We start from the raw sequence: 14,178 nt of genomic DNA, 5'->3' as shown, positions 1-14,178 counted from the left end.
TGACCTGGGTCTGCCTCTTGCGCAGGCAGTGACTGGCCCTGTGCCCTTGGGCGGGTTGCTTCCCGGGCCTCGGCTGCCACCCCTGTAAATGGAGTCAGCAACGGCCCCTCTTCCACCGGGCTGTGAGGAGGCTTAAGTATAACGTATTTTCTAAAGAGAAAGTGCACCTGACACCTGGTTGGTGTGGTATACATGAAAATTCCTCTTTCTCTTTCAAAGTCCTCATCATCTGCTGGAAGAAGGAGAAATATCTGTGTCCCCCGGTCTTTCAGTTTCCTACCTAAGACTCCAGAGTACTTGACATCCCCACTGTGTGCAGCCTTCCTTTCCATAGAAGTCAGAAGTGGTTAGCACTGGTGGTTTGGGCCCCCGGCCTGCTCTTCATCGTATTTCGTTTGTATTCTCCAGGAAGATGTGAGGCCTTTCCATCAGCTGGGTAGCCCTCATACTTACAGTCACACCAGGCCCTTCTTCCTCCTGTGGCCAGGGTGGGACCCCCTGTCTCTGTTCCCCTCCCTCGCTAGCAGGAAGGTCGGCTTGCTTTGGGACCTGTCTCAGGTCAGGGGCCAAGTAAGAACTGGGGCATCCTGCATCTTAGAATCTAAGCCCCTCGGCTTAATTTTTAAAAAGAAATAGATCCAAATAGTACAGGAAGATATCACGTGGAAATGAAAAGAGGGGGACAAGAAAAACACAGTTTCTCTCTAGAACCTACTCCCTGGTGGTCAACACGCTTATTTGGGGGGTAAATACATCTAGAAAAGTTACAAGCATCTACAAGCCCATATACCTTCTCTCTACCTTCAGAAACAAAACCACCCAAATGGTATTATATTTTCTATTCTGGTCAGTACTTTTTTTATTTTTCAAAATTTAAAAAACACACCAAAGAAGAAGACATTACCTATATTACCACCATTTACAGTTAACCATTAATTAACCTTTTGGTGTGTTTGGTTCTTGCCTTTATGAATATAGTTTAAAAGTTACTTAAGTAATGCCAGCAGAGGTCCGCCCAACAAACTAGGGTGGTAATGATAAAGCCAGAGTGTCATCTGTCCTTGGTCTGCTCTCCCATGTGTGAGCGTCCTCTTTTCACCACAGCGTGGATGAGGGGCTGCCTTTCTCCTGCACGGCCTGTGCACCAAATCCCATGCCATTTCTCTGACCAGCCGCAAAGTGGTGGACGTAGGTTGTTACCAGCTTGGGGCCATTAAGATGCTTCAGGAACGTACCTGTAGGGTGATTTCCTAGCTGGCAAGGCCTTCGTCCAAGGTTTGAACATTTACAATTTTGAAACATAGGCCAAATTCCTCAGACAATGCACTGCACTAGTTCAGATCCCTCCCGAGCATATTAGAGAGTGTCCTTTCCTCTCAAGTCTTGGCAGAAACCCAAGAGTTTTATTTTGTTTTGTTTTTGGTCAAACATTAAAACATTTTTGCCATTCTGGTGAAATTGCTATCGTTGTTTTTATAAGCATTTCTCTCTTAATGAGTTGAATCAAGAATTGTTTGGCCATCTGTGTTCCTTTCTCTTTGAACTGCCTGTTCTTATTCTTTGGCCATTTTTATATTGGATTGTTAATCTTTTACAATTGATTTGCCAGAGTTAAGTTAGCCTTTTATCCATTATGTGCTGCAAATATATATATATATATTTTAATTGTCATTTATGGTGTGGCTTTAAAAGCTTCTGGCCTTTTTGTTCAGCCTTGGCCCGTGGTGGCTGCCCCGGGAAGGTCCTGGAGAGACAGGGTAGGAACCATGGGCAGGTCCCGCTCGTCTTCAGGGCAGTGTGGTGTGGTTGTCTCAAGGCTGTTAGTACCGGAGTCCCCATTGTAAGTTGGAGCTTTGTTCCTGGTGGGGATTTTTCCCTCTCGCAATAATGAAAGCCAGTAGCAAGTAGAGAACCACTTTTACCTCCAGCCAAATACTTGGGAATGTGTGCACCAGCCAGGGGCCCCGATGCGGTCTTTCTGTGTATCTTTTACTTCAGTAACCTATAAACTCTGCTGTTAGATTTCTGCTTAGACCATTTTCTAGGGGAGGACCATCAGTAGCTCCTTACTGAGCTTTGCAGAAGTTCTAGAAGGGGGCATACTCCCCCCCTCCCCATAGATGTAGAGGAAAATCAGTTCAACCAAGACTATCTGTTTGTCCTCTCTTATGTTCCTGAGCTGGCCTAGATGTAAGGAGACAAGTGACCATGTTTCCAGGCTGTAAGCAGCTCTCGGTAATTTGGGGGGCCGAGGGAGAGTGTCCCTTACTGCCATTGCTGATTGCTGGCAGAACCCTAGTTAGTTCCTTTACGCACAGATCACAAGATGTAATTTAAAAAAGATTTTTTTAGAATTTTTTCATTGTGTACCTCCTGGATTCATATGGAAGTTCCATGGGGCACAGGCCTTATTTGTTATGTTATCTGTTCTACCCCAGCACTCTCCAAAACATTGTGTGGCACATACTGGGTCCTCCGATGTTTGCTGAGCGATGGCATTCTGGGAGGGTGAGCTCACGTGCTGTGTGTCTCTTCCCTGTTTCCCTCCCTGGCTCCAGATCCAGGCATGGGGGCTTTGAAGGGGCCAAAGAGAGATCAGATGTTGTAAGGACACTGTGTCCTGGTCCGTTGTCCTTGTGACCTCCTCACACCTCCCTTTTTTGCTAGCACAGGGCCGTGGGGTCCAGTTGCCCAGCTTCAGGCTGAAAGGAGAGGTGAAGAGATGGTTGAGCTGACACAGAGGCCCACTAGCTGGGGAGCTGGAGGGCTAAGTCAGGGCGGAGTGGAGCTGGAGAGGACAGAGGATGATGGAACGGGTTGTGCTATAGTTCTCAGTGTCTGCTCACAGCCCCCACTCCCCGCCTGGCAGCAGCCTGCACCTGCTGGTGTGAGCTGCCTTCCCGCTCCAGAGTCCAAGACAGCAGCCCCCTGCCATGGGCTTGGGGAGGCCTAGCTGCCTGGCAGAGAAGCCCCAGCCTCTGCTCCCTGGCCTGCTGGCCTGGGGGTGTGGGTGACAGCCTCCGATTTACATTTGGAGAGCTAAGCTGCTTTCTTTGCCTCTTTGAAAAGTACAAATGCTAATTGTACATCACCTAGAAAATAAAGATCTAAGGAAGAAAAAATGAAGTCACTGTCATCCTGCTTTTCAGATAGAATTCCGATTAGCGTTTTACTGAGTATGAATGCCATTCCTTTCACAGCCGGGCCCCCCAGGTATAAATAAATATATAGAACTGGACCCTACGTAATAAGGCGTTGTAACTTGGCTTTTTCACTTACTAGCAGACACTTTCTGATGAGTCAGTGTAAGGAAACTAAAACTGGGATTTGTGCCGCAAAGAAAAAAACACAGCGAGTGCCACTACTGCCCATGACCGGCAGTGACCGAGAATCTAACACATGCGGGAATCCATTCCCCATTAAACGTTCTGTTCAAACATCACTTTCATGATTGTATAGCTAAGTCTTGATTGCTATTGTTGGGCCCCCAGTTTCTGGTTGGTAACTGACTCGGGATTGGGATGCGCATACCTTACGGCTCCATCTAGGAGAGTAGCTTAGGGTACAATTCTAAAAGCCGGATTTCAGGATCAAAGGGTTTGTACTTTCAGGCCTATATACGTTTTCAGCCCCCATTTTCAGCACTGATATCACGGACAGTCTTGTTAGATTCTGTGCCTCTGCCTTACCAGGGGGCTGTGGAAAGGAGCCTCCGGAGCAGTGAGGACAGGCATCAAATTCCAGCCCTGCTGCGGGCAGCTGCTGGGTATGAGGGTTCCTTGTTCGGAGTGCTTAGCACCCGTTTAGCACAGAGCATACCTAGCAGGGCAGGGGCTCCCTTTCCCCTGCTCCCTTGGATCCTGCTCTGTGCGGGAGGGGTCACTGGGACTCTGCCCACATCCTCCTCCTCTTTCCCTCTACCCCGCAGAGCACCCAGCAGAGCACCCAGCGCAGCCCCGACCAGTAGTTCGGGGGGCGGGGCGCTGGTGTATGACACTCGGGGCCTTTGCTGACCTCCTGCGGCCAGCGCCCGAGGAGGTCCGGTTTAACGACACACCGCGCACCGGCAGCACACCCAGCACCTGACTCAGGCTTTTGCATCACTCTTGGCTCCCAGTCAGCCTTGGGAAGGGATGGCTTCCTTCTCTCACGATGAGTGCACCCCGCCCCCAGCTGTCCAGTTCAGGTGGTGTCCGGAGGCAGGGGGAGAGCTCAGGGCTGGGATGCCAAAGACTGCCTCCCTTCCAGCATTCTGGCTTCCCCTCTGCCCAGTGCCTGGAGCTATTCATAATGCCTGAAATGAGATGGTCGCGAGCGGGACGCCAGCTGCCCACCCCCGTGGGAGTCTGCAACAGCATAGGTGGGAAGTGGGGGCATAATAATAACAGCAAACACTAATGTGCAGCTCGCCACGTGCCGTGCTCTGTGCCTGGTAATCTCCGTGATGTACGTCTGTTTAATGATGTGCCTCAGTTAATATAGGCGAGTACTGTTATTATCCTATTTTAACAGATAGGAAACTGAGGCACAGAGGGGTTAGAGACTTCCACCAGTTCACACACCTGGCAAATATTAGAGCTTGTGAAGGGGATGATCCCTTGGGGCCTAGGGCTTGTTCCTTCCCATCCAGTCCTCATATGTTCGTTGCTGGTGAACTTGCTTCAGGCCCTGGGCTCTGTTTCTTCCCATTTCTCTGGCTCAGCTAGGTTTAGGATGCTGACTACTCCCGAGTCTTTTCCTGTGGCCCCGTGATGGAAGATTTGGTGGTGGTGGTGGTGGGGATAACAGGGCCATAAGTAACCAGAACTGGGAGCCCCATTCCTCTTCCCTTCAGGTGCCAGCAAATTGAGGCATGGGACAGTATTTTGGGAGAGCTCCCACGTCTCCCTCATTCTCCCTCATTGCCACTGTCATCCCAGAGGTTCCTCCCTAGGCAGTGGGCTCTGTGGCCTGGTCCCCGGCCCTTGCCACACTTGGTAGGTGGCCTTGCCTATTGCATTGCAGTTTAGCACATGCAACAATTAACCTTTTCTACAGTGCAAGAGAATTTCAGACTCGAAGTGCAGGGGGTGGAAACAAGTCACAGTATCTATTCCATGCTTTGGGCAGGCTTAAAATATTTCATAAACCCTTNCCTTCCTTCCTTCCTTCCTTCCTTCCTTCCTTCCGTCTGGGTTCCTGAGATCTATAGACCTGGGCCCTTTGGCCTCCACTGTCTTTGTGCATGCCAGAGAGGTGAGCCTTTCCTACCTTTCCTAGGTGACTCTGTTGGCTTCTGGTTGAAGCTGCTGGTGGCCCCTGACAGCACCTCAGGAATCCTGTTTCATTTCCTGTCCCCCCCCCCGCTGCTGTTCTTTACTTAGCTCTGTACTCCAGATTAGCACATTCTTGATATGCTCCCTCCAGGCTTTCTGCACCCCACAGCTGTCTACAAAACCCTTTTGGCTCTTCAGGCTCTTCCCCTATGACATCAGCCAGCTGGCCTGCCTGACTCAGTTGAAGGTCTTGCTTTCATGGTTTGGGTTGGTCTTTATATCCATTCAGGGATTTCTGATAAACATGTACCTGGATGCCAAGCACCAGTCTTCTTGGGACATTATGATGTTTCTTTTAGAATTTAAAAATACTGCTCCTTCCAATTTACTGATTTCATTAAATCTAATCCCATTTTACAAATGAGGAAACCCTTTTCAGAAAGGAAGGTTGGCTTACCTGACCCAAGTTAGGACGTACAGAGCTGCAGCGGGAGGTGTACATGGTTCCTGAGGCCAAGGGTGATGTACTGGGGCTCGTCTACCAGGTGAAGAATTGTGTGTAAGCCTGGAGGTGGGATGTGAACCCAGGCTTTCTGACTGCAAATTCTCCTTTGCCACGTGGTCTAACCTGTCTAAGGCAGAAAGAGCAGAACTTGGAGTGCGAGCTCTGAGTTCAAGAGGGACTGAGGGGCCCTTGGGTTTGGGCCTTGGTATGTCCTCATTGAGCACCGCTGTGACTAAGGTTGTGGTCACTGGGCTGCAAACATAAACCCAGCCTGTAGTCTTGCTGGTGACTTGTACTGGCTTCGTCATGGGCTCCAGCCTCAATTCAGAGGTGATGGAGAGGGTCCCTGTGCTGTGGCAGTTGTGCTGGTGGCTTAGAGTGACGAGTGCCTGTGTGATCACAAAGCACTCTTCAGAAGTATTCTTTCATTAGATGCTTAGAATGGCTCTGTGAGGAAGAGGCCCAGGTAGGTATTACCCCTTCACTTACAGAGGCAAAACAGGCTTAGGAAGGTAATGACCTCTCCAGGGTCATTGGAGATATTGACAAATTCCAGACCCAGGCCCAAGCCCCCCCCAATTGTAAATCCATGACCTCGTGTTGCCTCTGAGTAAATCTGCCAATGTGCTTCTTCCTCTCTGGGCCGCATAGTGATCGACATACCTTTAGGGGGCGAGAGAGAGCTTTCTTATGTGGCTGCTCTGAGAACTTTTACTTCTGAACCCTTTGAGCTTATCAGTCATATAGCACATCATCTCAGTGGCTTATAAGTATTTTCTGTGTCTACCTCCCTTAGTACCCTGACAACCCCCACCCCCCCACCTGAATTCTTTCAGATTGGGACTCTTTTCTATTTTGTCTTGGCATCCAGCACAATGTGGGACCCAATAAATACCTGCTGAGTTGAATTACCTGCAAATGAAATTGGCCAGTGCCGTCTCCGGCTTTTCTTAAAATATGGGAAAGGAAAATAAACTTTTTTCCTGGTCCATAACAAAGTTGTCGGTGGCAGAACTCTGAACCCGTGCAGTGTGTCCAGATGGCCACTAGGTGGCAGTGTGACCCCACGGGGCCCTTGCCTCCTGCTTGCTCCCTGGGAGAGGGAACTATGGGCACGTGTTTGGGGATTGCCATTGCCTCCGCAAGGTCAGCCTGCAGTTGTCTGTCTGAAACTGACAAGTCTCGGCCTCCACCCCTCTTCCTAAATCTTTGTGGCGTCATGGAAAAGGCTTGGGCTTTGGAACCTGCCAGGCTTGGATTCTAACCCTGGCTCTGCCTTTCCCTAGGAACTTAGCCCTGGACACACTCACTATTTCTCTGAGCCTCAGTTTCCTCATCCATTTATTTCCATAAAATGACAGTTGCACAGTTAGAAAAGGCCTAGTATATCACGGACTGTGGCATGATGAATTCTAGTTTCATTGCTGGAAGTTCCTGCGTGTGCCTTTCGCTGCCCTCCGTAATCTGGCTCCATCCTGGCCATGTGATCTTTCTGACCAAGCTTCCCGCCCTGTCCAGCAGATCTCTGAGCCTTTCCCGCTGCATCCGCCAGCTGTGCAGGGCTGTGTAGGGCTAGTCTGGAGGGCCCACAGAGGTGGTAAGTCTGTCAGGGTCTTTGTCTGAATTATTCTGACAGTTCTGCTCGTTGGGCATATGCCAGGCACGCTGCTGGGTGCTTTGCAGAATTGTTTCGTTTAATCCTTGCAACAGATCTGTCCCCCATTTTACACAGGGTAGACCAGGATGCCTTTGGCTCCAAGCAATAAAAAACTCTACTAAAAGCAGTTTAGATAGCAAGGAAAGATGATTATCTTGCCAAAAACAAGTCCTGAGTGATGCTCGTTGGTGTCAGCAAGGATGCAGGTAGCTGCCACGTCTCCTGTTTGCCTTCCTCAGTGTGCTGATTTGTCCTTATCGCTAAGGCGACTGCCGTGGTTCCAGGTGCCATATGCGGGAAAGATGCTATAGCTCCCTTGTGCTCCCTTTAAGAGGCCTCTAGTAGTTTTGTTGCAAAGTTCTTCTTGGCCAGTGTTGGGTCTTAGGCTTGTTTCCAAGCTAGTCACTAGTAAAGGAATTCATGGGACTGGCTTGGATTCGTCAAGATTCAGCCCCTGAGGCTGGTGAGGGATCCAGGTTCCATTTGCCCCTGGCCCCCTGGTCCATGGAAGAAGGCACAGGAACGAGGCTTGTGGGTTAAGGAAATTGCTCAAGGTGGCAAACCTAGTAAGAAGCAGCATTCAGACCCTGTCAGGCTGACTCCCTAGGCCATCGGTTGGTTGAATGAAATTAATCACAGTGGTGGAAAGCACATTGTTCTGGATTTGGTGTGCTGGACTTTGAGGGATCTTGGAAGTACCTTTTTTTTTTTTTACTGATTCTGAGTCTCTCCTTTCTGTAGGCTCCTTTCTAGAATGGTATTCATTTTCCTCAGTCTGTCTTTCTCCTCAGTGCCTCCTTTACCCCCAGTCTCCCAGTGCCCATTGGCTACTTGCCTTCTAGTCCCATAGCTAGGAAGGGCCCCCCCTAGACAGAATGGTCCAAGGGCTGATTTCAGTGTGGCTGTCAAGGTCCCGTGGGGGTCATCTCTAGGTTTCTTTTCGATGAAGGAAGGGAGCTGTAAAACTCTAAGTCAGGATTTAGGACAGGCCAGAGAAAATGCCAGGGGAGCTGGTAGAGGCCCAGCAGTAGCAAGGAGTTTATGGTCCACCAGTGGGGATGTCAGTGGCACCTGGGCCAGGGCTTTGGGATGGACTCATGCCGGGCGGCAGCCACCTGTCCACCTGTGGAGACAGTGCAGTTATATAGGTGGCCTTTTGGCTTGCAGATGCTTCAGGATTGCCCCAAGGCCCGCCGGGAGGTGGAGCTGCACTGGCGGGCCTCGCAGTGCCCCCACATCGTGCGGATTGTGGATGTATACGAGAACTTGTATGCGGGCAGGAAGTGCCTGCTAATCGTCATGGAGTGGTAAGCAGCCCTACCTGTACTCCTGGCCCAGCCTGCCCCACTGCCCACTCAGGCCCCCCACCCTCTGGGGACTGCCCACGTCTGCACCCCGAAGCTTGAGATGGCAACAGCTGATTTCTTTTAGTGGGGAGTGGAGAGGGCTGGAGGGATGTTGTACCTGTCAGATCTGACTGTGGCTTTGTTTCAGTTTGGATGGTGGAGAACTCTTTAGCCGAATCCAGGACCGAGGAGACCAAGCGTTCACAGAAAGAGGTAGAAAGGGTCTGTTGTGGGGATAGGCCTCGGCAGGCAGGGCTGTGGGAAGGGGGGCTCCAGCGCCCGCTGCCTGCTCCAGCTCGCTGCCAGGCCTGTGAACCCCGTTAACAGGACAGCTCCTTGCTTCTCGGTTCTAGCGTGGGTGGTGCATGTAGGGAGCCTGGGGCTGCTTGGGAGGGGACTGAGTGTGCTGGGTCATCAAACCTAACAACACATCTTGTGCCTTCCTTTCTCTCTCCCACCTCACGGCTCCAGAAGCATCAGAAATCATGAAGAGCATTGGGGAGGCCATCCAGTATTTGCACTCAATCAACATTGCTCATCGGGATGTCAAGGTACCCGCTGTTTATTGCTGCCCCTCCCCCCCGACCGAGGTGTGGCGGAGGGCCATGGCTGTGGGGCCACGGTGACCCCGCATCCTTGCTGCCTGGTTCCTGAGGGCAGAGTAGGGCAGGGTGCCATCATCCGCCCTCTCTGGGCAAACCCCCAAACCCCATAGCGAAGCCTTCTGTGGCTACGCCCAGCCCTGTGGCCCTCCTTCGTCAGTACCACAGTCATACCTTCGGTTTCTGTGTCCCTGTGGTGTTTGTTGGTGGTTCTCTGTGTTTGTCTCTTATCTCCAAGTACTCTGTCAACCCTCAGAAGGTGGGGAAGCTCCTTACGGCGTGCCCTTCAAGGGGCACAGATGGTGGTTGAAAGGATGAGGGAAGGCAGGAATCCTTCCCTGTCTGATCCTCAGGGCTCCTCACAGGCTCAGCAGAGCTGCTGTCTGTCTGTCTGTCTCTCCCTGTAGCCTGAAAATCTCCTATACACCTCCAAAAGGCCCAACGCCATCCTGAAACTCACAGATTTTGGCTTTGCCAAGGAAACCACCAGCCACAACTCTTTGACCACTCCTTGTTATACGCCGTACTATGTGGGTAAGTCCGGAGGAGGCCCGGGGAGCTCGTCGTTCCCCAGAGCCGTTCTCAGGTGCTCTCTACAGCTCTCAGGGGCCACTGGGCCTGTCGTGTCCTCTGACCCTTTCTGGAGCTGGCGTTGATGTGACCTGCCCAGAAGTAGGGCTTGTCAGAGTTAAGCTGGGTCGGAGGCGCTACAGGAGATCATAGGCAGGAGTTTGTGCACGTGTGTAATTTCCCCAAGAAGAGCTGTCATTGTCCTCAGGTTCCCCATGGAGTCTGGGGCATAGATTTTGTTCTAGAGCCCTGGCTGATTGGCACAGAATAAACTTCTATGCTTGTCAAAGTAAATGGACAGCATGGGCTGGAAAGGCTCAGGAATTGTTTCATCTTAAGATTCTAGCCTCAGGATTCCTCTTTGAGGAGGATTTTCTGCTTTCCCCACCTGAGCCCGGCTGTTCCCCCTCATCCCCCCAGCTACGGTACCATCACGGTGAGCTGAAGGGTTGAAGTGGGGAGCGTGATCCACAGAGAAGTTGGGGTGTATCACAGTGTTCCAATGGCCAGACCTACCCACGTTGACCTTTGGTTTACAGCTCCAGAAGTGCTGGGTCCCGAGAAGTATGACAAGTCCTGTGACATGTGGTCCTTGGGTGTCATCATGTACATCCTGTGAGTGTACCAGAGACGGCCTGCGGGGAGGCTGGGGCTAGGCGGGGGCAGGGCGGAGAAGGAGGCCTGTACCTCTCCGGGACAAGAGGAAGAAGCAAAGGTTCGCACCCCTTCTGGATGGGGGATTCCCTGGGAATCCCCTGCATGTCCCCTTCTCTCAGTGCTTATTGGATTCTGATGGCTAAGCGGTGGGATAAACTAGCTAACAGACAGGAAAATGTGTGGTTTAGCTCCTTGGCGTGTTGGATTTCTGGGCCCTGTTCTTGACTTTATATATTGTGCCTGAAATCCACGAGTTCCAGTTTCTCCATGGCCTTGACCAGAAGCCCGTTTCCCACTGTGCTCCTGGTGCAAGGCCCCTAAATAAGCCCAGCACTGTCCCTCTCTCCCTGCTTCTTGGTCCAGGCTGTGTGGGTATCCCCCCTTCTATTCCAATCACGGTCTTGCCATCTCTCCGGGCATGAAGAGTCGCATCCGAATGGGCCAGTATGAGTTCCCCAACCCAGAATGGTCAGAAGTATCGGAGGAAGGTGAGGATCCCATAGCTGCACGCATGCATGTGCATGTGTGTGCGCGTGCGTGTGTACCCGTGGGTGCCCAGTCCATGTGCGTGGTCTACCTGTGCTCCTACCTGCTGGGTGCTTTCTGTCTATGTGAAGGGCCTGGCTCAGGGCCGGTTCCTTGGGCAGTCTGCCTCCCTGCAACCGCCCTCCACCCCTACATCTGGTTTCTCCCTTAAAACTTTGGGAGGAAGGAGAAGAGAGAGAGTGTGGCCCCTGAACTGTGTCTGTCCCCTGCCCCACCCCCCAGTAAAGATGCTCATCCGGAACCTGCTGAAAACAGAGCCCACTCAGAGAATGACCATCACGGAGTTTATGAACCACCCCTGGATCATGGTAAGCCTGGTGGGCTGGAGAGACCTGGGTCCATGGAGACTGTCCCTCAGGTCCAGGGGTCAGCCACGACTCTGCACCACCCCAGGCTTTCACGTGAACTCGTTTTCTCCCCCTCACCAGCAATCAACAAAGGTCCCTCAAACCCCACTGCACACCAGCCGGGTCCTGAAGGAGGACAAGGAGCGGTGGGAGGACGTCAAGGTGAGGGACCCACTGGCTGCAGGGGCTGGGGAGGCAGGCGGCTCAGCAAGGGTGCTCCGGGGGGAGTGGGGGTCTGCACGCACTCACCGCAGGGGTCTCTGTTACAACAAGAGCAGCGATGCTGAGCCATTTCCCTGGCCAGGCTGGGCCGGGGCCTCTGTTCAGACTAAACGCAGCTGTGGTGATTCCCTACAAGCCCACGGCGCGCTGGCTCCCCAAAGGGCCCTGAGAGACTATCTGGTACCATCTCCTCATTTTGCAGAGAAGGAGACTAAGGTCTAGAGAGGGGAAGTGACCTACTCAAGGTCACACAGCTAGCGATGGGCTGGGGCAGACCAGAACCCAGGTCCCCTGACTCCCAGTCCAGTGCTCTTTGCTTCCAGCAGGGTTACTGGAGGGCTCTGGGAGAGCAGCAGCAGTGTTGTGGCCGGGCTCTGGTGACTCAGGCGGGGCCAACGCTGCTGGCAGCTCTGGACCCACTGACCAGCCTGTCCTCTCCTGGCTCCCATCCCCTATCGCCCTCACCCCGCCCTTCCTTGTGTCTCTTGTCTCCCCTGTCTCCCCCTTGGTGGAACCCACCCCCTGCTCCCCAGGAGGAGATGACCAGTGCCTTGGCCACAATGCGTGTCGACTATGAACAGATCAAGATAAAGAAGATTGAAGATGCATCCAATCCTCTCCTTCTGAAGAGGCGGAAGAAAGCTCGGGCCCTGGAGGCCGCGGCCCTTGCTCACTGAGCCTCTAAGCCCGTCCCGCTCCACTGGAGGACAAGCAATAACTCTCGAGCTGAATATATTTTTTAAACGAAGAGACACAGAACTGTCCACTTCCACCTCGCCTCCTCCTTGGCGGCATGGAGCCCAGAACCCCGTCAGAGGCTGCAACCTGCCCTTGGTTCCCACCACCTCCGAGAGGGAGAGGCTGGGAGGCTGGGAGGCGAGGGGCCGTGTGGAGAGAAGGGGGCAAGATGCTCTTGAACCCGTGCTCATGTTGCAATTTTATCCATAATTTGACTTAGAATTTTTATGAAACTTCTTTTATTGTTTTTCCCCCCACTCTGCCTCCTCTTACCCAGACCCCTTCCTCTCTGGATGTGCAAGGCTTTGGGGTTGGTGCAAGGGTGTGTTGTGGAAACTGTTATAGGGACTGTCCCTGTGTTGTCCCACATGCCCTGTCTTTCCCCACGACAGCCTGAGGCCCCTGCTGGCCAAGGCATTCTCAGAGCTCAAGGCCCTGCGTGGGGGGAGGGGGCAGGCCAGGAAGCCACCCACCTCTGTTGGAGCCCTCAGACGTCACCCACATGCCAGATGGACAGAGGCGAGTGTGACTGTGTGCGCGTGCGTATGTGTGCCCACATCTTTGTCTGGGACTGTGCGTTTGAGGGGCCAGGGGCAGGCAGGGCTGCAGAGAGAGGGGCCTTGCTGTGGCTCAAGAACCTTACCCCTCCTTGGGCCTGTGTGCCTGTGTGGGGTCTGCCGGAGTGCCTGAGAAACCTATGCAGACTCTGAGCCAGGCCCCCTGGGGCCTGCCCGTTCGCTGCTTCTGGGAGGCAGAGGGGAGTGACTTAGGCACTGGCACAGCGATCAGGAAGACTGGACCCCCCCCGCCCAGCCCCCTACTCCCCATTCAGTGCCAGTCCTAGTTCTCTGAGGCGCTCATCTACCAGGTAGCCTCTCTCCTCCTTCCTGCCGTTATTAACCGTTTCTTGTTGATCTTTCCTACATTTTTAGCCACTTCTTACCAGGCCTCCTCTTTGCTCATGGCGGGGAGCCCGGGCAGTTTAGAAGTGACACAGAGCTTCTGCATTTTGCCGTCTCTCCTGGGCTCCGGAGGCATTGGCCAGTTACCCATTGTGGGCAAAGGCGACACCACTTGTGTGGTCCTGCAAATTTCCACTGTGGCCTAGTGGGTGGGTGGGGGAGTCTTCACACCAAAGATGTCCCGACTCTGCCCCTTCCCCATTAGCCACTTCACCTCCACCCCAAACAACTCAGCTTTGTGCGTCCAGGCCAGTGAGGGGGAGGCCGGGAGGGCCCCCCCCTGCTATCAGTGAGCAACATGGGGAGAAGTCCTCCGTGCCAGGGTCTTTTTGGGGCAGGGGTGGCACTGACGCTTCAGCTCTCATCTCCCCTGGGAGTGAGTTGCTGGAGGAGCAGTCTGGATCTTCTCTGTGTGTGGGGGAAGGGCTCCGAGTGCCCACAGTGCCTCCCTGTCTCTGATGGTGTGTCCAGCACTCAGATTGTTGTAAACCGTTGTTGTTTTGTATGAGCGAAATTGTCTTTACTAAACAGATTTAATAGTTGAAAGGTTTTCTTGCTCTTCCTTCATGGGACTCAGCCTTTCCACCCCCCGCTCCCCATGAATCCTCTTCGCACTGGTGGAGAGTGGGTTTGTATTTGGGAGGGCAGAATCTGGGTGTCCTGGGAGGGGAGAGGTTGGGAGGGCCTCCTAGATGAGGGAGCACCTGTCCTGTTGGGGTAGGGGCATGAATGCTGTTCTCCTTTAGAGCAGGGTGGGGTGGCAACATGGGT

General features: G+C 52.8%; 1 protein-coding gene across 1 annotated transcript in view; it reads left to right on the top strand.

Moving 5' to 3' along the window:
* Positions 1-13,953, top strand: part of MAPKAPK2 (MAPK activated protein kinase 2) — a 50,984-nt gene extending 37,031 nt beyond the window's left edge. Inside the window, exons 3-11 of the mRNA XM_034667657.1 lie at positions 8,585-8,724; positions 8,912-8,976; positions 9,235-9,314; positions 9,773-9,899; positions 10,475-10,550; positions 10,956-11,080; positions 11,361-11,446; positions 11,567-11,647; positions 12,241-13,953. Coding sequence (XP_034523548.1) covers positions 8,585-8,724; positions 8,912-8,976; positions 9,235-9,314; positions 9,773-9,899; positions 10,475-10,550; positions 10,956-11,080; positions 11,361-11,446; positions 11,567-11,647; positions 12,241-12,384 — 924 coding nt within the window. The 3' untranslated portion in view covers positions 12,385-13,953. The remainder of the gene's footprint in view (positions 1-8,584; positions 8,725-8,911; positions 8,977-9,234; positions 9,315-9,772; positions 9,900-10,474; positions 10,551-10,955; positions 11,081-11,360; positions 11,447-11,566; positions 11,648-12,240) is intronic.
* Positions 13,954-14,178: the final 225 nt, after the last annotated feature.

This window comes from Ailuropoda melanoleuca, chromosome 8 (assembly GCF_002007445.2).
Source record: "Ailuropoda melanoleuca isolate Jingjing chromosome 8, ASM200744v2, whole genome shotgun sequence".
NCBI classification, from domain to species: Eukaryota; Metazoa; Chordata; class Mammalia; order Carnivora; family Ursidae; genus Ailuropoda; species Ailuropoda melanoleuca.
This window is presented reverse-complemented; position numbering and strand designations above follow the sequence as displayed.